The sequence below is a fragment of the Podarcis cretensis genome (genome assembly GCF_951804945.1).
Source record: "Podarcis cretensis genome assembly, chromosome: 9".
Classification (NCBI taxonomy): domain Eukaryota; kingdom Metazoa; phylum Chordata; class Lepidosauria; order Squamata; family Lacertidae; genus Podarcis; species Podarcis cretensis.
This window is the reverse complement of record NC_137178.1, coordinates 79,438,770-79,459,754: the sequence shown is the minus strand read 5'-3', so window position 1 is coordinate 79,459,754 and position 20,985 is coordinate 79,438,770. Positions and strand designations below refer to the sequence as shown.

The 20,985-nt window shown below is 42.9% G+C and overlaps 1 protein-coding gene across 7 annotated transcripts in view; it reads left to right on the top strand.

Annotated features, from left to right (window-relative positions):
- SCAPER (S-phase cyclin A associated protein in the ER) overlaps positions 1 to 20,985 on the top strand; it is a 209,785-nt gene that overhangs the window by 45,822 nt on the left and 142,978 nt on the right. For all 7 annotated transcript variants that reach the window (XM_079991504.1, XM_079991500.1, XM_079991499.1 and 4 more), the window contains 9 exons: positions 4,635 to 4,897; positions 5,821 to 6,051; positions 7,064 to 7,234; positions 8,725 to 8,800; positions 9,694 to 9,811; positions 12,810 to 12,921; positions 15,457 to 15,597; positions 20,344 to 20,499; positions 20,759 to 20,901. In XM_079991504.1, the coding sequence (XP_079847630.1) occupies positions 4,635 to 4,897; positions 5,821 to 6,051; positions 7,064 to 7,234; positions 8,725 to 8,800; positions 9,694 to 9,811; positions 12,810 to 12,921; positions 15,457 to 15,597; positions 20,344 to 20,499; positions 20,759 to 20,901 (1,411 nt within the window). The remainder of the gene's footprint in view (positions 1 to 4,634; positions 4,898 to 5,820; positions 6,052 to 7,063; positions 7,235 to 8,724; positions 8,801 to 9,693; positions 9,812 to 12,809; positions 12,922 to 15,456; positions 15,598 to 20,343; positions 20,500 to 20,758; positions 20,902 to 20,985) is intronic.

The window sequence follows — 20,985 nt, the reverse complement described above, 5'->3', positions numbered from 1 at the left end:
ATCTGTCAAGGTCGTTTTGAAGTCTGATCCTGTCCTTCGGGGTGTTAGCCACCCCTCCCAGTTTGGTGTCATCTGCAAATTTGATCAGGATGCCCTTGAGTCCATCACCCAAGTCGTTGATAAAGATGTTGAATAAGACCAGGCCCAAGACAGAACCCTGTGGCACCCCACTAGTCACTCTTCTCCAGGATGAAGAAGAACCATTGATGAGCACCCTTTGGGTTCGGTCAGCCAGCCAGTTACAAATCCACTGAGTGGTAGCATAGTCAAGACCGCATTTTACCAGCTTCTACCTTGTCAAATGCCTTGCTGAAATCAAGGTAGGCTACATCCACTGCGTTCCCTTCATCTACCAGGCTTGTAATTCTGTCAAAAAACGAGATCAGGTTAGTCTGACATGACTTATTTTTCAGAAATCCATGCTGACTATTGGTGATCACAGCATTCCTTTCTAGGTGCTCACAGACTGTTTGCTTAATGATCTGCTCCAGAATCTTCCCTGGTAGATCAGAATCTTCAGACTGACTGGGCGGTAATTATTTGGGTCCTCTCTTTTCCCCTTTTTGAAAATAGGGACAACATTTGCCCTCCTCCAGTCTGCCAGGACTTCGCCTGTTCTCCAGGAATTCTCAAAGATGACTGCCAGTGGTTCTGAGATCACATCTGCCAGTTCTTTTAATACTCTTGGATGCAGTTCATCTGGCCCTGGAGACTTGAATACATCTAAAGTAGCCAAGTATTCTTGTACTATCTCCTTAGTTATTCTGGGCTGTGTTTCCTCTGCTGAATCATTTGCTCCAAATTCTTCAGGTCGGGCATTGTTTTCTTTATCGGAGAAGACTGAGGCAAAGAAGGCATTGAGGAGTTCAGCCCTTTCTGTGTCCCCTGTTTGCATTTCACCATCTTCTCCTCTGAGTGACCCCACTGTTTCTTTGTTCTTCCTTTTGCTACGAACATACCCATAAAAGCCTTTTTTGTTGCTTTTAACCTCTCTGGCAAGCCTGAGTTCATTCTGTGCTTTAGCTTTTCTGACTTTGTGTCTACACGTGCTGGCTATTTGTTTGAATTCCTCTTTGGTGGTTTCCCCCCTTTTGCATTTTTTGTACACATCCTTTTTTAATCTAAACTCAGTTAAAAGTTCTTTAGATAGCCACCCTGGCTTCTTTAGACACCTTCCATGTTTCCGTCTCATTGGTATTGCCTGAAGTTGTGCTTTTACTATCTCCCTCTTAACAAACTCCCAGCCATCATGAACTCCCTTTCCTTTTAGTATTACTGTCCATGGGATCTCACCCAGCACTTCCCTAAGTTTTATGAAGTCGGCTTTCTTAAAGTCAAGAGATTGAGTCCTAGTATGCTTGGCTGCTCCTTTCCGCTGTATAGTACACTTCAGAAGAGCATGATCACTCGCGCTTAATGATCCTTCCACTTCTACCCCACTAACCAGGTCATCAACATTGGTTAGGACCAGATCTAAAATGGCTGTTCCTCTTGTTGCTTCTCCCACTTTCTGGACAATGAAGTTGTCTGCAAGGCCAGTGAGGAATCTGTTTGACCTTATGCTCTTGGCTGAGTTTGACATCCAACAAATATCCGGGTAATTGAAGTCCCCCATAACTACTATCTCCCTTCCTTTTGCATGCTTGGCCATCTGTTCCAGGAAGGCATCATCTATGTCCTCCGTTTGGCTTGGGGATCTATAGTAAACTCCCACAATGAGGTCCCTGTTATTCTTCTCTCCCTTAATTTTGACCCAAATGCTCTCACTTTGGCTTTGAGGTTCTAAATCTTGGATCTCTTCACAGGTATACACATTCCTGACATATAACGCCACTCCTCCTCCTTTCTTGTCTGGTCTGTTTCTCTGAAATAGATTGTATCCCTCCATTATTACATTCCAATTGTGGGACTTATCCCACCAGGTTTCAGTGATGTCTATTATGTCATATTTAGTTTGCTGTACCAAGAGCTCAAGCTCATCTTGTTTATTTCCCATGCTTTGCACATTAGTGTACAGACATTGAAGTCCGTTAATTTTTTTTTTTTAATCTGAAAACTGCATTGTAAACTTGAAATGATAGCTATGTTCCAGGCTGCTGTTGGCGGGCCCTGCATGCTGGTTTCTCTCATCCATCTGTTTAGCCACTGTGATAACAGGATGCTAGACTAGATGGGCCATTGGCTTTACTTGAAGTACAATAATGCAAGTGTACGTAGCCCTGGATCAAGATGGATCTGCCTTCCTTGAGGGGGCGTGATTGTTTGCTCCAGTGACAACTGTGCTTGGCTTGGCAGTGGAGGGAGGCCCCTCTGGGGTGGAATTGGAGGAGGGAAGCAGACCTTCTGCCTCACTGTCCCTTGGGTCTCCTCTTTCTCTGTCGCTTTACGGACTGTGCCTCGTGGTGGTTCAACAGCCTACTCCTCTCTGTCTTCTTGGTGTTCCGTCCCTCTCTCTGAAGCGGAGCCTGGACCATGACGCAGCTCCATCTTCATCAGGATAGAGTCCAGAGGGGCCCTGGTTCCATCTTTCCTGATAGCCTCTGTTTTTAGAAGGCTACCCTGGACATGATTTGGTTAAAAAGAGGGTGGGAAGTCAGGGCTTGGGGTTGTCATTAAAGGCAGTTCCTTTATCCCCTCAGTTTGGTGACTGCTCTTTACTACGTCTCTTAATTTTTCCTTAAGGCGAATCTTTTCCACTTTGCCCTTCCCATCTGCCCCCATGTTTGAGCAGCTTGCTACAGATAATATTTCTTCTCAGTGCTTTTTGACTTGACTTCGCATCTTTTTGTGGACATGAGGAGCCTTGAGAAAACTTAGTGTACAGTAATGATTATATAACTCAGACTCTATATGTTATAATAGCCTTTGCTTGCAAATCGGGATGACAATCTTTTGTTTCCTGTGTGTGATTTGTTATTCTGCCTGAATAGCTATTCTTTATAGATCCTTCTCATTTCTTATTGAAATGCTTCTTTAAAACCTTTTAGATATAAAAGTAGCATTAACAAATATTCATAATTAACATCTTGCTTTCTTTAGGTACTAAATTTTGATTCGAATTTGCCTCCTGTGACCATTTTTCTTTTATTGTTTTTATATTTTATAACTTTCTAATGTTTGTGTTGGCAGTATCCTTGCCTAATGGATGAGTTCCAGTTTTTAAACAGCATTTCTTTTCAAATAGTGCTTTATACTCTTTAAAGCCCCCTCCACCCCAGGCAGGTCACACAAACCATGCTCCTCCTAAAGAGTAAAATTCCCCTGGAGATAAAGATTTGTTTGTAATCTGAGTAGAGTAAAACCCATGTTACTTTACACTCCAGCATTGTTTTCTTTTAAATTTAATTTAAGCCAGCTTCTGTTGGTGCATTTAGAATTGCTAAATCATTTCCCCCCTTTAATGTGCAGTGCTCAGAATCACACGTTGCCTCCTATTAAGTTAGACCATGGGCCAAATCCAGCCCAAGCCGGTCTACCTCAGGGTAGCCAACGTGGTGCCCCCCACGTGCTGCTGGACTCCTGTCAGCTCCAGCCAGAATGGCCAAGGGTCAGGGAGTTTTCGTTCAGCAGCAGCTGGAATGCACCACTCTGGAAGCAGATCTCCAGTGTCTCTAGCGTGGAAAGATCTTGCCCAGCTGTGCTGCCTGGTGCCGGGGACTGAGCTCAGGGCGTCCTCTGCCACTTAGCTGAGGCCCTTCTTACATATCGGACACAGTTGGCTCTAATCCATGCAAACTTACCCTGTAAAAGTTCTTTTAGTCTTTAAGATGCCACAGGCCTCTCTCTGTTGCTTTTTAAAATTCATAGCGCCTATGCAAATGTAAGTGCTGTGTGGCTCCATTTGCAGAATCATAGCAGGAAAGTCAACTAGTTAAGGTATTTGATATGCACATCCCTTTGCCAGAAAACATCCTCCTGACAGGAATATTTGAGGAATTAGTTCTTTGTGAATTTCAATATGAGTGGACCTAATCAACGCCCCCCCCCCCCGGACTAATGCACAGATTGGAACATATTTTTATTTTATTTATATACTATAAATATTCTATACTTACCTTTATCTGAGGATTACAGGGTGGTTTATAATATAAAAACACAAAAAAGCACAGCACAGTAACAAACCATAACAGTAACAGTAAAAGGCCACAGGACTATTTACTTAGCCATAGCTATTCTTTGAATTTTGCAATGCAATTTTCAGATCAAAAATATCAAAATGCATATTATAAGCTAAGATATAATATATCTTATACTTATAACACATATACTTATAATATATGTGTTTTAGAAAAATCGAAATATGGGTTTTCTGCAGTTTTTATTTTATTTTTTTTGGAATTGTGAGGAAGTGGAACAGAACTGATTTAGGCATAAAGACTCAGGAGGTTGTGGACTCTCCTCCCATGAAGGTTTTTAAACAGAGTTTGGATGGCCATCTGTCCTGGATGCTTTAGTTAAGATTCCTGCATTGCCTGGGGTTGGGCTAGATGACCTTGGGGGTCCCTAAAACCCCCACAATTCTGATTCCATGACATAGACTAACCTGCTCGTCCCTCCTGATTTCTGTGTGCTCAGATATTTGTACTCAATCTTGCTTTTGATTTCTTGCTTTGCTTTTTAATGGTGCCATGTAGAGCGGAGGGATGCTGAAGGATGGGAAACAGTCCATCGTGGAAGACCTGTGAGATCCAAGTCTTCTACTTTGGCCACAAAACCAACTTCATGTACAGAGTTATCACGCTTCAAGGATGACAGCGACAAAGAAAATGTCGCTCTTCAACCACCAGAGAATAAGCAGAAGGCCTTGCTAAATGAAGAGAGTCTATCTAAAACTGTAGAGCCTGCCCCCAAAGATGCTTGCTGTCTGTCTGAGCAACCCCTTGCTGAAAGGACTCAGGTACATGCAGCTGAGGGGAACTCTTTTCAAAAGAATGTTGGGAGCTAACTGTTGCAAGTAAAATTATTAAGCATTAGGTACTTGCTATAAAAAGAAAATTAATGCTGGAGATTAATAAACTAATGTGTTAGGACTGGTCGTTGTCCTCTTCAGATCACCACACAAACGCTTCTTGTTCTTTTATAACTTTTTATTGCGTATTAAGAAACAATCTTATAAACGGTTCTTATCTTTAACTATTATTCTTCAGAGTCACTTATTTCAGATACCTTCTGAGTTCTGCTTCTGAACTGAACCCTTGCCTTTCCTGGGAACAGCCGGTCCCTCCCTGTTGTTCCTCTTGGTCTCTTCTATTAGATTCACTGCTCTTCTCCCCCCTTGGGGAAAGCTTTCTCCCTCTGGGAAACTGGAAACTTCTAACTCTAACTCTTCTCTGACATAATGTTTCTTGAAAGATCACCATCCCCAACAGCTTTTAGAAAATTCAGCACAGTGGTACCTCTGGTTGCGAACAGGATCTGTTCTGGAGCCCATTCACAACCTGAATGGAACGCAACCCATGTCTGTGCAGGTCATGATTCGCCGCTTCTGCGTATGCGTGTGACGTCGTTTTGCGCGTCCGTGCATGCGTGAGCGGCGAAACTAGAAGTAACCCTTTCCGGTACTTCTGGGTCACCATAGGATGCAACCTGAAAAGACGCAACCAACAGCGTTCGCAACATGAGGTATGACTGTATTTGTAAAAAAACCAAAAACCTTGATTTTAATTATTACAAGTGTGTAAAGTATTTCAAGCTATGCTAAGCAATGAACTCTTACACAGAGTTGAAATGACAAAATCCCTTAAGCAGAATTTGCTCTTGGTCAAATGTGCGGTTGAGTTTGGAAGCTCAGTATCGATTTCTGTCTATCTTGCATATTAGTTCGCAGCCCGTGTCCTTGAGGACATCAAGATCTCTGAGAAGAGCAACAGTTTGCCAGGTAGTTCTCTACTTCCATCTTCTGAAGTGCCTGTGGTTCTCTTAGAGGCTGAACACACTTCAAAAAGTCTTCAGGTGGAAGAAATAATCTCTACTGATTCCAGGAGCGATGGAGGGAGTCAAACAGAAAAAAATAAGATTGAAAGAGAAATGGACCCTGCAGATATTTCAAATGTGAGCGCTTGCAGATGGGCAAGAGGATCTGTTCTAAAAACAAGTCCCCAAACTTAATGGCATGTAGTAAATAGTTACCACCTTCCCCTTCTTTAACACAGCTGTATTAGTCAAGTATGAGCGGATATAATGCAGTGATAAAGGAGATGCCTGGGAGGTCACAGGTTCAATCCCCTAGCGTCTCCAAGATGGTAGCAGAGCCATCAGTGCATCTGCATGCTCCTAACGGCCTGGGAGTAGAACTAGAGGAAGAGCTGTTTGACTGGTTTTTAGCAGTCTTTGTTTTTAGCACTCTTTGTTTTTAAGGTCCAGAAGGGGTGCCAAATACAAATGCTGCCTACATATAAATGTAGGAAAGCAGTTACTTACTCGAGTTACTTACTCCTAGCAGTTCGAAAGCATACCAGCACGAGTAGATAAATAGGTGTGAAGGTAAATGGTGTTTCCCTGCGCTCTGGCACTCGGCATGGTATTCTGTGCGCCAGAAGCGGTTTAGTCCTGCTGGCCACATGACCTGGAACAGCTGCTGTGGACAAACGCTGGCTCCCTCGACCTGAAAGCAGAGATGAGCGCCCCAGCCCATAGTCAAATTTGACTGAACTTAACCATTCAGGGGTCCTTTACCTTACTATACAGTGGTACCTCGGGTTACGTACTTAACTCGTTCCGGAGGTCCGTTCTTAACCTGAAACTGTTCTTAACTTGAGGTAACACTTTAGCTAATGGGGCCTCCCACTGCCATGCGATTTCTGTTCTCACCCTGAAGTAAAGTTCTTAACCCGAGGTACTATTTCTGGGTTAGCGAAGTCTGTAACCTGAAGCGTATGTAACCCAAGGTACCACTGTACCACCTCCGAGGGAAAGGGAGGAATGGAAAGTCATATAGTTGGATATATGAATGATGGGGGTCAAATACCATCAGGTTGACACTTGGAATGGGAGAACCATTTACATAGCAGTAAAGTATTTTCAGGCTTCCAGCTGAACTCTGATTTTGGTTTTGCATCTTTAGTCCATGGCTGAAGTTCTTGCTAAAAAAGAGGAGTTAGCAGATCGCCTGGAAAAGGCCAACGAAGAGGCTATTGCAAGTGCCATTGCGGAAGAAGAACAGTTAACCAGAGAAATTGAAGCCGAGGAGAACAATTACATAAACATTGAAACAGACAATGACAGTGACTTTTCCGTGAGTTTTCTGCATGTATTGAAATAATTTATAGTGGATCAGGTTAATATTCCCAAAACAGGCTAGAATTTGACAATAGTTTTGCATATTTGTATAGTTTTCACTGTAGCAAAGTAACTGTCTGATGTGCCAGGGAGGCAAATAAAGTAACACAGGTTCTAGCATGACTGGAATTAGTTTCCAGGCTCAGTTGAAGGCTCTGTTCATCATCATCGTTGTTGTTGTTATTATCATATTTGCATATAAGGTACTTGTTTTTTGAAGTCAAGAAAAGGAAAAAAGAAATATACATAATATCACTATAGCAATTGTTAACAATTAACAATTTCAATTTTTAAGCTACTGAGGTTTTTATCACAGTTTTTATCACTGAGATCCAATTTTCATTATACTTGTCCATGCAAAGTCAAGTTTATAAGCCATCCGCTCATAGGTGGCAAGTGTAAACAGATCTTCAATCCATTGAATAAATGGATCCCTATATTTATCTTTCCAGTGTAAATGCAACAATATCAGTCTTTTGGCCATAGTAAGGGCATGGAGAATCCATTTCCATTGTCCAGTTGTCAGAATATAATCCTCTGAATTTTTTAGCTTTTTCCATACAGTGACATTTTATATAATCCATTGCTTTCCCCCAAAACTTAGTAGGTATAGGACATTGTAAAAATACATGTTTTAAAGAAAGCACCTTTCTTGACCTTAAAAGCCCTATATGACTCAGGAACGCCACTTCCCATAGAGACCTGCCTGAGTACTGTACTGCAGTTTCTTCTGAAGCCAGGATGCCCAATCCAAAAAGCTAATGCCGTCAGCTACTGCTGTTGGCCTGAGAAGATGTTGTATCATTTGTGTGTGTTTATATTTTAAATTGTAAATGCCTTAGGTGCCTTCATAGAAAAGGTGTTCAAAAATGCTGTGAATGGTAAATAATCTCTAGACTTCTGGAGGTGCTGAACTTCTGCTCCCATCATCCCTGACATGCGCTATGCCTGCTGGGGTTGATGAGAGTTGGCATCCAGCAACATCTGAAGGGCCACGAGTTAGCCACTCTTGCTTTAAGCTATTCTTAATGAGAACAAGCCAGGATCAAATCATACTTTCAGATCCTGCCTTGTTCTCAAACCATAGTTTTAAAAACCTTCGGTTTCCAAGTTTGGTCCTAAAAGAACTGAGGTTAGGTTAAAATGGAAAGCTATACCTTACAGGTGTGAAAGGAGGGCAGGAAGAATGTGTAAGGCCCAATCTGCTTTTTCTCACAGCAAAAACATTGGTTTCCTATTATGTCTGAAGTGGGCCATAATAGCGGCAACAGCTGCCTTTTGTGTTGGTCTGCTATTTTAAAGGAGACTGGAAGAAAGATACTCTTGAACATTTGATTTATTTTTGCATTTATATATAGTTTGCATGGAATGGTGAGTGTAAGAAAGGTTTCTTTTCCAAATAGAAAGTTTGCTTTCTGTTTTCTGTTTTGCACTATGGAATTTTAGGCTGGCATGGGCAGTGGAAGCACATCTTTCTGTGGAATTTCCATGGACTGGAATGATGTCCTGGCAGACTATGAAGGTAAACTTCCTTGTCCAGAAATGTGAATTAACAATATCAGAGCGCATGTCTTGAGGCTTTCATTCTGTCACCTGCTGCTTTATTCCCCTTGCTTTTTAATCACAATAAATTTGTGAGAGTGATAACCATCACCAAAGTTTGGTGTACTGTGCAAATATTATCAGGCAAGTGGTTTTGATATTAATGCAATTGTTTAATTAAAAAAAACCAACCTACGGAATAATAAAAGGGAACATTTTCACTATATTATTGTTCCAGAATTCTCTCTTTGGTCATTTCCATTCTGATTACATTCCAGAATGGAACAAATTCTGTACATGCATTATTCCTTTGATTTGTTTTTGAAACTCTATTGTATTTTTGATAACAAAGGCCAAGTTTGAACATCACGTTAAACCATGGTTTGCCACAAACATATCAGTTGCAGCTTCCCACTAGCATCCAAGAGAAACAAACCACAAGCCCTGGCTTAGCATTATGTCCAAATCAAGGGTTTTGGTTTATTTCACTCCAGATAAACTACAGTCTGTAGCCAAGATTTGTTCTTAGCTTACAGAACATGGTTTGTTTGAGTGAAACAAACCTCAAACCTTGGTTCAGACATAAGCCAGGGATCATGATTTGTTTCTCCTGTGCATCAGAGGGGAGCAGCAGCATCCAAGGTCATTTGGTTCATGGTAAACCATTAACTGCGATTTACTGTGATGTGTGAACAAGACCAAAGTCACCAATGTTACGGCACAAGTGCTACAATAGTCAACAATTTTAGAATGTGCTCGTTGAGAGTGGCATGGCCAATTGGGAGTAGGATCATGTATCAGAGTAAATATTGAGGATATTTTGCTTCCCATATGCTAGCTTTTACTTTAAAAAGGGATCCTGCTTTTGTGCAGCTCGTGAATCATGGCGTCAAAATAACACTTGGGGCGACATTGTAGAAGAAGAACCAGCTCGTCCACCCGGCCACGGAATACACATGCATGAGAAACTCTCCTCACCATCTCGCAAGAGGTCTTTAATATTTTTAAACTTTTGGCATAGAATAAGCTCAACAGGATCAAATTCCATAGTTGAATTACCGGTACAGTGGTACCTCAGGTTACAGACGCTTCAGGTTACAGACTCCGCTAACCCAGAAATAGTACCTCGGGTTAAGAACTTTGCTTCAGGATGAGAACAAAAATCACGGCGTGGCAGCAGCGGGAGGCCCCATTAGCTAAAGTGGTGCTTCAGGTTAAGAACAGTTTTAGGTTAAGAACAGACCTCCAGAACTAATTAAGTTCTTAACCTGAGGTACCACTGTATATATTAATCATTAGAGCATAGGAAGCTGCCTTTTATGAAGTCATACTATTTATTTGTCCATCTAACCCAGCCTTCCCTATTCTGACTGGCAGTGTTTCTTCTGGGTCTCAGGCAGAGGAGCTGCTCAGAGTGCTGCTGCTGCCACCACCAGAGAAGCCCACCAAATTTATCTTGTCTTTATCATTTATTTTTAACTCCCAACATAATGAGCTAACTTGGCCATTGCGGCAAACTCTGTTATCTCTTCACTAATTGCTTCAGACCCCGTATGTGATAGCCGTTCCTTACGGTCCATTCTCACTAAACCATGGTGCTATTTTCCTAGAAAAAGAGGTGCCGGAACTGAACATGAACGCCTCCCTTGTTCTCTTAGAATGGCAATGGTGCCCATCTGAGAGAGGCCAGAACTTAGTTCCAGTGAGTTCTGGCTGGGAAAAAAAGCCCATCTAAATCATATGTATAGTTGAACATAAAGAATACTAGGTCCAATGGTTGTTGTTGTTGTTGTTTAGTCGTTTAGTCATGTCCGACTCTTCGTGACCCCATGGACCCCATGGACCAGAGCCGGCCAGGAACTTAAGGTCCAATGGTACCTTAGAGCTTAACATATTTGAGAGTTGAATCTTGATTACCGTATATTTCCATCCTTAAGACGCCCCTATGTATAAAACGCCCCCCTATTTTGGGGTAAGTAAAGGTAAAGGTACCCCTGCCCGTACGGGCCAGTCTTGACAGACTCTGGGGTTGTGCGCCCATCTCACTTAAGAGGCCAGGGGCCAGCGCTGTCCAGAGACACTTCTGGGTCACGTGGCCAGCGTGACATCGCTGCTCTGGCGAGCCAGAGCCGCACACGGAAACGCCGTTTACCTTCCCGCTGGTAAGCGGTCCCTATTTATCTACTTGCACCCGGAGGTGCTTTCGAACTGCTAGGTTGGCAGGCGCTGGGACCGAGCAGCGGGAGCGCACCCCGCCGCAGGGATTCGAACCGCCGACCTTTCGATCGGCAAGCCCTAGGCGCTGAGGCTTTAACCCACAGCGCCACCTGCGTCCCCTCAGTAGCCCTTAGTGCAACTTAATTAGACCAGCTGTTAGAAAGGTATTTCCCCACTGCTACTTTGAGATTGTTTTCCCCAATAAACCAACACGCTACCTGTAATTTGCGTGAAGAATAGAGAGTTGCTGGACTCTAAATCACCAGTAACCTTTCTTGCACACCACAGTTTTCCCTGGGTGGTTTCCTATCTTGACCCTGCTAAACTTATGAAACCCAGTGACTCAAGAGTCTACCATGGTATGCCTTCCAAATGAAATTTATGCTATGGGTGGGTGCTGGAGTTCTTTTGGGGCACCAAAATAATTTTGTATTAAGGAGATATGAGCCCAGGGAAATACTGACAGTGTCGAAAGGACAATCCACTGGCAAGTCAAAGACAAGAGGGGGAAATCGTATGCTTATAGTTGACAAGTTTTAAGTCAGAACATTGGTCAATGTGGCCTAGTATTGTCTACACTGGTCGACAACAACTCACCACGGTTACATACAGGGACATTCCAAGCCCTGCCTAGGGATGCCAGGAATTGAACTTGGAACCTTCTTAGATGCACAGAAGATGCTCCACCTCTGAGCTGCAGCCCTTCCTCTAAAGCAGCATCTCCAGCTGTTTTTGGACTACAGTTCCCATCATCCCTGACCACTGGTCCTGCTAGCTAGGGATGATGGGAGTTGTAGTCCAAAACCAGCTGGAGACCCAAGTTTGGGAAACACTACTCTAAAGCATTGTTATTATTTATTAAATTTCTAAACCGCCCTTCATCCAAAGTTTATGATAGAAAAATACATATCCCAATAACAAACAAACAAACAAACAATACTCCCCTCCCCCCCCCTTAAAGGTCATAAATTATTTAATTAGCCAGAGACCTGGGAGAAGAGACATGTTATTTCCCTGGATGCCTAAAGACATGTAATGAAGGCGCCAGGGAAGCCTCCCTTGGGAGAGCATCTACAAGTGGGGAGGAGCCACCACAAAAAGGCCCATTTTCATGTTGCCGCCCTCCAGACCTCTCATGGAGAAATGTTTGTTTGTTTGCAGGACCAGTGGTCAGGGATGATGGCAATAAAATGGGGGGAGATGGCCCCGTGTATAAGACGCCTCCTAATTTTTGACATTATTTTTAAGGAAAAAAACCTAGTCTTATACACGGAAAAATACGGTAATTTAATTTTGCCACTGCACATTCCCACCCTGAACATCACCCCTGCTGTTGCTTGACCATGTGGTAAATCACTTCAGTTGTGATCCCAAAGGGCCTGCATGGGATACATGCAGCAGGGCTTTTCTGTCCACCCCCCGCCCCCGACTCTTTCTTCAGATCCAAATATATTTTCGAGGCTCAAAGAAAGCCCTTCCATGTGCTTCCATGGTGAATAGAAAGTTTTGAGGTTTGTTTCAATGATAATCCTTGCTAAATTGATGGACTCAACTAAGTTCAATTCATTGATTTAAATGGGCCTACTCTGAGTAGCATTTACTTGGGTATAAGCCATAGCTTAAACTATTCCAAAATTATGTTCATTGCCTGAACTAGATATTTGTGAGGGATTTCTTCAATTGTTGCCCAGTAACATAAGTTTCAGGTTTACCCACATACCTTTGTTTTGATTCATTGTCCCATTAGCCTTTTCAAATATTTATTTCAAAAGGACAATAGCAGAATCTAAAAAGAAACATGAAGAAAAGCAGATGAAAGCGCAACAGCTGAGAGAGAAACTGCGTGAGGAGAAAACGCTAAAGCTTCAGAAATTAATCGAACGGGTAAGTTTGCTGTAGTTTAGCTTTTCATGCTCCATTGTGACTCATAATCATACCTTTTGTTAGATCTTTGGGCCACACTCATGCCTTTGGGAACAACTGGTCAATGCACATTCAGAAGAGCATTCTCCAAAAATCTGCTGGTTGGATTTCAAAGGTCCATGTGTAGTGTTTGACACGGCAGCTGGGGATTTCAGAAGCCCTTTCTCACTTTAACCCCATATATTCCCTGAAAAGATTTTCCTGAGTTGCAGGGGACCCTCAGGGAACAGTGTGTGATGAGGATGGGAATCATTGACCTCCCTTCTATGTGGATGTGATTACTGTCTGCTCATGTACAATGTACTAAGGTGGGTGTGTCTCTGAATAGGACCTCAGTGTATTGTTCCAGTCCTTTCAGCTTGAAGGTGTTCTGAATACAGCGGGCGGAATCCAGTTTGTCCTCCTAGGGCTCTTGCCTTGCTGAATCAGACCAATGCCTTAAATAGTCCAGCATTCTGTTCTCACAGCGGCATCCAGATGTCTGTGAGAAGCCAGGCAGAACCTGAGGCTAGCAGCCCCTCCCTCCTTGTGATTCCTAGTAATTGGTATTCAGAAGCATACTGAATATTTCAGTGGTACAGTGGTGCCTTGGTTCTCAGACTTAATCCATTCCAGAAGTCCAAAACCAAAGCATTCCAAAACCAAGGCACACTTTCCCATGGAAAGTAATGCAAAATGGATTAATCCGTTCCAGACTTTTGAAGACAACTCCTAAAACAGCAATTTAACATGAATTTTATTATCTAACGAGACTACTGATCCATAAAATGAAAGCAATAAACTATGTACTATAAAATAAATAAGACAGTATGGTAGATGATAAAAATTAAAAAAAATTATTACCTGTTCTGATGATAGTCATTGTTTGAATGGGGGGTTTATATCCATTTCTGCAGTCACACAATCAATCAGTAGCTGAACTGGGTTCCACACAGTCAGAAAAACAAATTAACTGAATAAGCCTCAAAAACAAAAATGCCAAATAAACAGCAAAAACAAAAGCACCAAACGTAATCTGTTTCGGAAGTCCATTTGACTTCTGAAATGTTCACAAACCAAAGTGCAGGTTCTGGTTGGTGCTGGTGCCCCAGAAATGGTAGCTGACAGCCACATTGGATGTCCTCTTCCGAAAAACACTCGAAAACCGGAACACTTGCTTCCAGATTTTCAGTGTTTGAGAACCAAGGTACCACTGTACAGAACACTGTACTTTGTAGACCCCAAACCCGCATGCTTCCTTCCCCTCTTGGGAGCTCTGATTCTCTCCCTAACTTCCTGGTTTGTGCTAGCCATGATTTGCCCTCATGTCCAAATTAGGCAAACTATGTTTTCTGCAAACTAGGAAGGGGAGAATTGGAGCACACAACAGAAAGAGAGGAGGTAATAGACAAACCTGAGGCTAGTTTTCTACCCCCTGTAATATGATTTAAAAGAGTATTTTAATGGACCTGTTGGTGAGGCATTTCTATTCTTTAGAAACAACTCCATCTTCAGTGTCTGTTTCTGTTCTTCCAACCCTCCTTAAAGCATTTAGACTATAAATTACTCAGATACTTAAGCAATGACATCCTGTAAAATTATATTTTCCTGATCTTTGTCTGTCTTATGCAAATATTTCCCCTAGCATGGGATTGGTGCTGGTAAATATTACCTGAGGTTTCAAGGTTCATTTGCTTCTCTTACGTTAAGTGAAGTGAGAGCTTTTGTCATGCTGTGTATTGCGTTATGTTAGACCTTTTAAAATGTTGACATGCATTAAACTTGGAATGATTGCCAACTCATGAAATATGAGATTTATGACATCTTTCCTTAACTCCATATTCCTCATGGTTGGTGCTATTAATGCTAACCTTGATTGAAAGACTTCACAATATCTTCACTATTCAGTTTTGAGTTAGGCTGACATTGCTCCAAGATTACTCTAAGCAGTATTTCTAATGGCACTTAAATGGTTATATTTATTGAATTGTTGGCAGAAAAGTGGAATAAAAATATCCTGAGAATTTAACACAATATAGACCTATAGTAAACCATAAATCATGATTTACTGTGCTTAATCAAATCTTGTCTACTTCATTGCTGCTGACTCATGCAGGGAGGAAAGAAGCCATGATCCTGACTTAGCATTATGTCCAAACCTGAGATTCTGGGTTTCTTTATTCTCAGTAAATTATATTCTGTAGCCTAAGCTTCTTTTTGGCTTACTAATCATGGTTTCAATCCTCAGTTTGAATGTACTGCTAAGCCAGGGATATAGGAAACAAACAGCCCAGAATGACCCATTCACAGTATAGAACCATAGAACCCAAAGGTCCTCTAGTCCAACCCCCTCCCCTGTAATGCATGACAGATGGCCACCCAACCTCTGCTTTAAAACCTCTAATAAAACCATTAACTATGATTTACTGTGATGTGTGAACTGAATGATTGTGTGTATGTTGTTAATGTAGTCAAAAGATATCAAGGGATCTGTTGCTTTACTTACTATTTATGTAGGAAAAAGATGTGCGAAAGTGGAAGGAAGAATTGCTAGATCAGAGGCGGAGGATGATGGAGGAAAAATTACTCCATGCTGAATTTAAGCGTGAAGTGCAGTTGCAAGCAATAGTGAAAAAAGCACAAGAGGAAGAAGCCAAGGTGAGCCTCATGAATTTGGGGAAGCTTTTGGGGAGCTCCTGTTCATTTCAGTGGCTCTTGCACAGGAGAGAACTTCATTCTGGATTCTGCTCAATATTTACATTTCTCTTAAGACTGTGAATGGCCTGGTGGAAGAGATGATATCAGAGCTTTTGAATGGTGTATCCAACTATGTCCTACTCAGACAAACCCATTGAAATTAATGGCATAGCTAACTTAGGTCCATTCATTTCAGTGGGTCTATTCTGAGGAGGACTTAGTTTTCTTTAGCCCTATTTCTGCCTCTCAGTTCCAGAACATCCGCTGTCCATGTGGGAGCCCTTAAACCAGGGCTGGGGAATCTGAGACCCCGCTGACGTGGTTACATGCCGACTCCTGTTAACCCAGACCAATTGCCATGCTGGCTGGGACTGCTGGGCGGTGTGGCCCAACAGCCTCAGAAGAGTCACAGATTCCCCAACCCTGCCTTAGGCATTGTAATTAGCATGGAGATAAAACAGGACTCTCCCTCCCCTCCCTTGCCTCAGTTTCTTGTGGGCTGATGCTCATCCATTGGTCTGTTGCTTACTTGACCACTTTTTTTGTTGCATATTTTTGTTGTTAATCATCTTGAGCATTTCCATAGAAAATTCAAGGACAATTAAATACCAAAGGTTCCCTTCCTCTGATGGAAGGAGTAGTTCTGTTGGAGCAGCAGAATGTTTGGATACAGCCCAACGGTTACTTGGTTTGCTTGGCTAGTAACTGCAAATTGATGCTGTGTCATGGCAGATGGACAGTTATGAAGCATTGTAATTGTATAAACCAATGTTTCCCAAAGTGGGCAATACCGCCCCCTGGGGGTGCTGCAACGATCCAGGGGGGCAGTAGTAGCCTTGGGTGCAATGAAGGGGGCATTGAATAAAAATTAGGAGGCAACGGAGGCATAAAGAAAGAAGAGAAGAGAAGAAGAAATTGAAAAACTGTTTGTACACATTTCATCTGTTGTGTGAAGATACTTACTGCCAGGTCAGGTGCTGTTGCGAGATGGTGATGACACCCCCCCCGGTTCCAGCAGTCGTGCTGGAGGCAAGGGGTTTTCCCAGGCTTGGTGAACCCTTTTCAGCTTCATCCATGCCCAGGAAGTAGATTGCAGCTTGCCTGCCTATTTAGTCAAGGGCAGGCGGCTGCAACACCGGCTCCATCCCTGGGCGGATCAGAGGGTTCGCTTAAAGAAGGTAGATGTTCGGGGGGGGGTGTCGAGTAATTTCCCCCCCTGAAAAGGGAGCAGTAGGCCAAATAAGTTTGGGAATCTCTGGTGTAAACTCGTTCTTTGGTTACTGTGGTGATGGCAGTGGCAGTACTTTATGCGTATGAGTTTGCTATGTTGTCAATCAAGGCCAACAGCCTGTTCAAGAGCACAAGTAATGAATCCCACGTGTCAGCCTTCCCCAACCTGCTATCCCTTAGATGTGTTGGCCTGCACTTTCCATCAGCCACAGCCAGCACAGGCCCAAACTATCTTGTGAGGAATAGGTTGGAGTCGGCTGCTTTGTGTGATCTTTGGAGAGAGCCCTTGTGGTTGAAGCTCCAAGGAAAAGCACCTTTGGCTTCTTCTGTTAGTGTAGCAGCTGTTTCCATCTCTTAGTTGAGAATGGAATTCTAACTGGATTTACCTTCATCCTTGCTTCATTAAGCCTATGTGACTTCTGTAATCAAATTAACTAAATAATGTAATGTAATTCTCAGCTAAACAGATGTGTGAAAAGTGTTGCATGTGCTAAGCTGTGCAATATCTGTTGTCCCTTTGCTCTTGAAGATCAAGATTAATTGGGTCAGAATTACTAGTTGAGAGGAAGTAGAGGAAGAAAGCTAGGACTTCTGCTGCCAACCATTTTGTCTCTTAAATTCCCATTGATGGCTGCTCACTGAGCTGCAAAATCCATTCTGTAAATGTGGTCCTCTCAGTAAACAAAGCAGAAAACCTGTCTTTTGTTTCTTCATTTAGTATCCCTGTAGACAAAGGTCTTTCATATGCGTGCGTGCATGCGTGCACACACAGTAAAAGAGATGCAATGGTGCTGTAATGTTTTCACTGCAGTAATTTTATAAGAATAATAATTTTTTATTATTATTTATACCCCGCCCTTCTCGGTTCAGGAAACCAGGCTGAGGGCGGCTAACAACAAATTTAAAACACTTAATTGATGCTCCAAAAAAAAGCATAAAATACGGTATAAAGCGTAAATAACCACAAAATCAAAAATCAATTTAGGGGGGAAATCCATCCAATAAACATTAGATAATCACCAGGGCTAGCTGGCTAAATTAGTCCCACTTGGGCCAGCGAGGAGACCAGGGGAGAACCAGCTGTGGGATGCCAGAGCAGGCAATCTTCACAAAAAGGGGAGGGGGGGGGAAGGAAGTGGAACAAAAGATCGGGCCAGGTTAAAATTGAAAGCCAGGCGGAATAGTTCTGTCTTACAGGCCCTGCAGAAGGAGGTTAAATCCTGCAGGGCCCTGGTCTCATGGGACAGAGCATTCCAACAGGTCAGAGCCATAACTGAGAAGGCCCTGGCCCTGGTGGAGGATAATCTAATTTCCTTAGCGCCCAGGACCTCTAAACTATTATTATTCATGAACCTTAAGGTCATCCGCGGGACATACCAGGAGAGGCGGTCCCGTAGGTACGAGGGCCCTAAGCCACAAAGGGCTTTAAAGGTCAAAACCAGCACCTTAAACCTGACCCGATACTCCACCGGGAGCCAGTGCAACTGGTAAAGCACTGGGTGAATATGCTCCCATGGCAGGGACCCCTTGAGGAGCCTCGTTGCAGCATCCTGCACCCGCAGAATCTGGTGTCTGGGAAACCAGGAAGCAGGATCCGAGCACAAGAGCCCTCTCCCCTCCTGTGGTTTATAGCAACTTGTATTCAGATACATTGCTGCTTCCTATTCAGAGAAGGCCTGTTGAAATTAAAGGACATGGCTTATTTAGGTCCATTAATTTTGATGGGTCTACTTTGGGCAGAATTTAGGTGGATGCACCTACTTTTGTGCAGTGATCCAGGTTTGGTTTAGAAGTTTCTAATTTGCAGTGGAGACAGTGGCAAGGAGGAGGGAGCCCTACTGGGGGCATCTCACTCAGTTAAAATAAGCTTGCCTTATGAGGACGACCACCCTGCCCATGTTGCCACAACAGAGCAGAGGATATTGTGCTGCTTAACAAGCAAGCACAGCTTACCAGCAGTAGCATTTAAACTTCATGCAAGAGGAGCACAACTCATATGTCAGGGCACACTATATGGGGCTATATCTCTCTGGCGTCAGGGTGAGCACAAGGAGGAAGTTTGCTTATTGGAAACTTATCAGGAAAGGGCACATAGCAGAAAAAGGACAGCACACCCTAGACTTACAACACACATAGGAACTTCTGTATATAAAAATCTTACAGCTTAAACCCACTTCAAAACTGACTCAGATAACTTGGCATTAGGAAAATGATGGCTTTCCTTATATTTGTAGAGCTGATCAGAACTCCTTGTAAGCAATTTAATTAATCTTTTGCTGTTGCTTGCCAAATTAGAGTCACATAACCCCATTATTCTCTTTGGCTGTTCCAAGAGTTGGAGGCTTTCCCAGCTCACGCACAAGGCCTGTTCCCAAAGTTTAAAATATCTGAAATGGCTGCCGACGCATCAGTTGAGGCTTCTGAAATTCTGAGTTAGAGAAATTAGTCAGCAACATGGAAAGTGTTTATTTGAAAACATCAAACTTTTGCTAATAATGTTAAAGTCAGATTTGGAAACAGTGACCTTTTTTTGCAGCATGTATTGTAGTGCTTAACCATTTTCTTGGTTGGTTGGTTGGTTGGTTGGTTGGTTGGTTGGTTTTAATATGGCCCTTGCAAAGTCATACCAGAAAGTGAACTGGTTGTGTAAACTGGTTCAGTTGGGTTGGATGCAGATCATCAAATTACTGGTGGAATTTCTCAGGTGCTGATATCCTCAAAACCAGGGCTGTCTAACCTTTTTGGCCAGTGGGCACATTTGGAATTTTGAGAAAGTGCAGTGGGCATCAGTCAGAAAATGGCTACTGTGGGGGCCTATCATAAAACAAGATGACTGCCAGATCCAAGAGACAAGAGTAGTTCTTTTGGGCAGGCTGATGATTAGTAAAGGATCCTAGGCAGCTAAGGAGCAGAGTGCTCTGTAGGGGAAGGGCCATAGGGTCTTGTAGAGCACATGCTTTGCATGCAGAAGGTCCCAAGTCCAATCTCTGTCATCTCCAGGCAAGGTTAGGAAAGACAGGTTAGGAAAGTCAGTTAGCAGGTTTATGGAGCACCACGTCAGTTTCCTGTGCCTCAGTGAGGCTATTATTCCCAGTAGCAGTTGTTCCTTTGTCCTCTCTAATATTGTCTCCATCTCCCTCAGGATTTAGTATAAAGCTGTCCTGATCAGTTTCACGAGACTCTTAGCAAACACATTTTTGCCAACTGCTATGAGGTGCAACACATCTCTTGCCATAAGTCCTTCCTCAAGGAAGCCGAGACTGGATTCTAAGAAGCCAAGCTGCTCAGCCAGTGGTTTCTTTCCAGTACTTTCCTCTCTCACCCTGGGCCACAACCTTCAACAGGAAGGAGTGATTTGGTTTCAGGTTTCTGGTTGCTGTTAATTGTCCAGAGTCTTTATGATGTTTTATATACTGCTCTTACCCAATTTTTAAAGACTTCTTTATCACTCATATTCAAACTTTGCTTTAATTGCAGGTAAATGAGATAGCATTTATAAACACATTAGAAGCCCAGAATAAGCGCCATGATGTTTTGTCTAAGCTAAAAGAGTATGAGCAAAGGCTGAACGAGTTGCAGGAAGAGCGTCAGCGAAGGCAGGAGGAGAAACAAGCACGTGATGAAGCTGTGCAGGTATTGCTGGACTTTACAAATGCAACCAGTAATAAGAGAGTCAGTATAAAATTGCTTTTAGCAGTTTCATTTGTTTTACTGGTGTGATACTTTCAAGCAGTATAACAGTGCATAAAAATAGGGCCGCACTTCTGCCCCCCTGGGCTGAACTATCTGTCCCTGCGCTCATCCAGAAGTTTTTGAAAATGAGCCTATTAAAAGCTGCTTGCTTCTTGTGCTCATGTTCTGAGATTTTTAACCTGAGATGCTTGCTCTCCAGGAACGTAAAAGGGCTTTGGAAGCAGAACGCCAAGCCCGGGTTGAAGAGTTGCTAACGAAAAGAAAAGAGCAGGAAGCTCGGATTGAACAGCAGCGGCAGGAGAAGGAGAGAGCCCGGGAAGATGCAGCTCGTGAAAGAGCCAGGTAGCAACCTTGATTCTCTTAAACTCTGCTATCCTCAGCACTTTTTATGGGTCTTGGTAAAAGACAGATTCTTTAGGGTTTTTG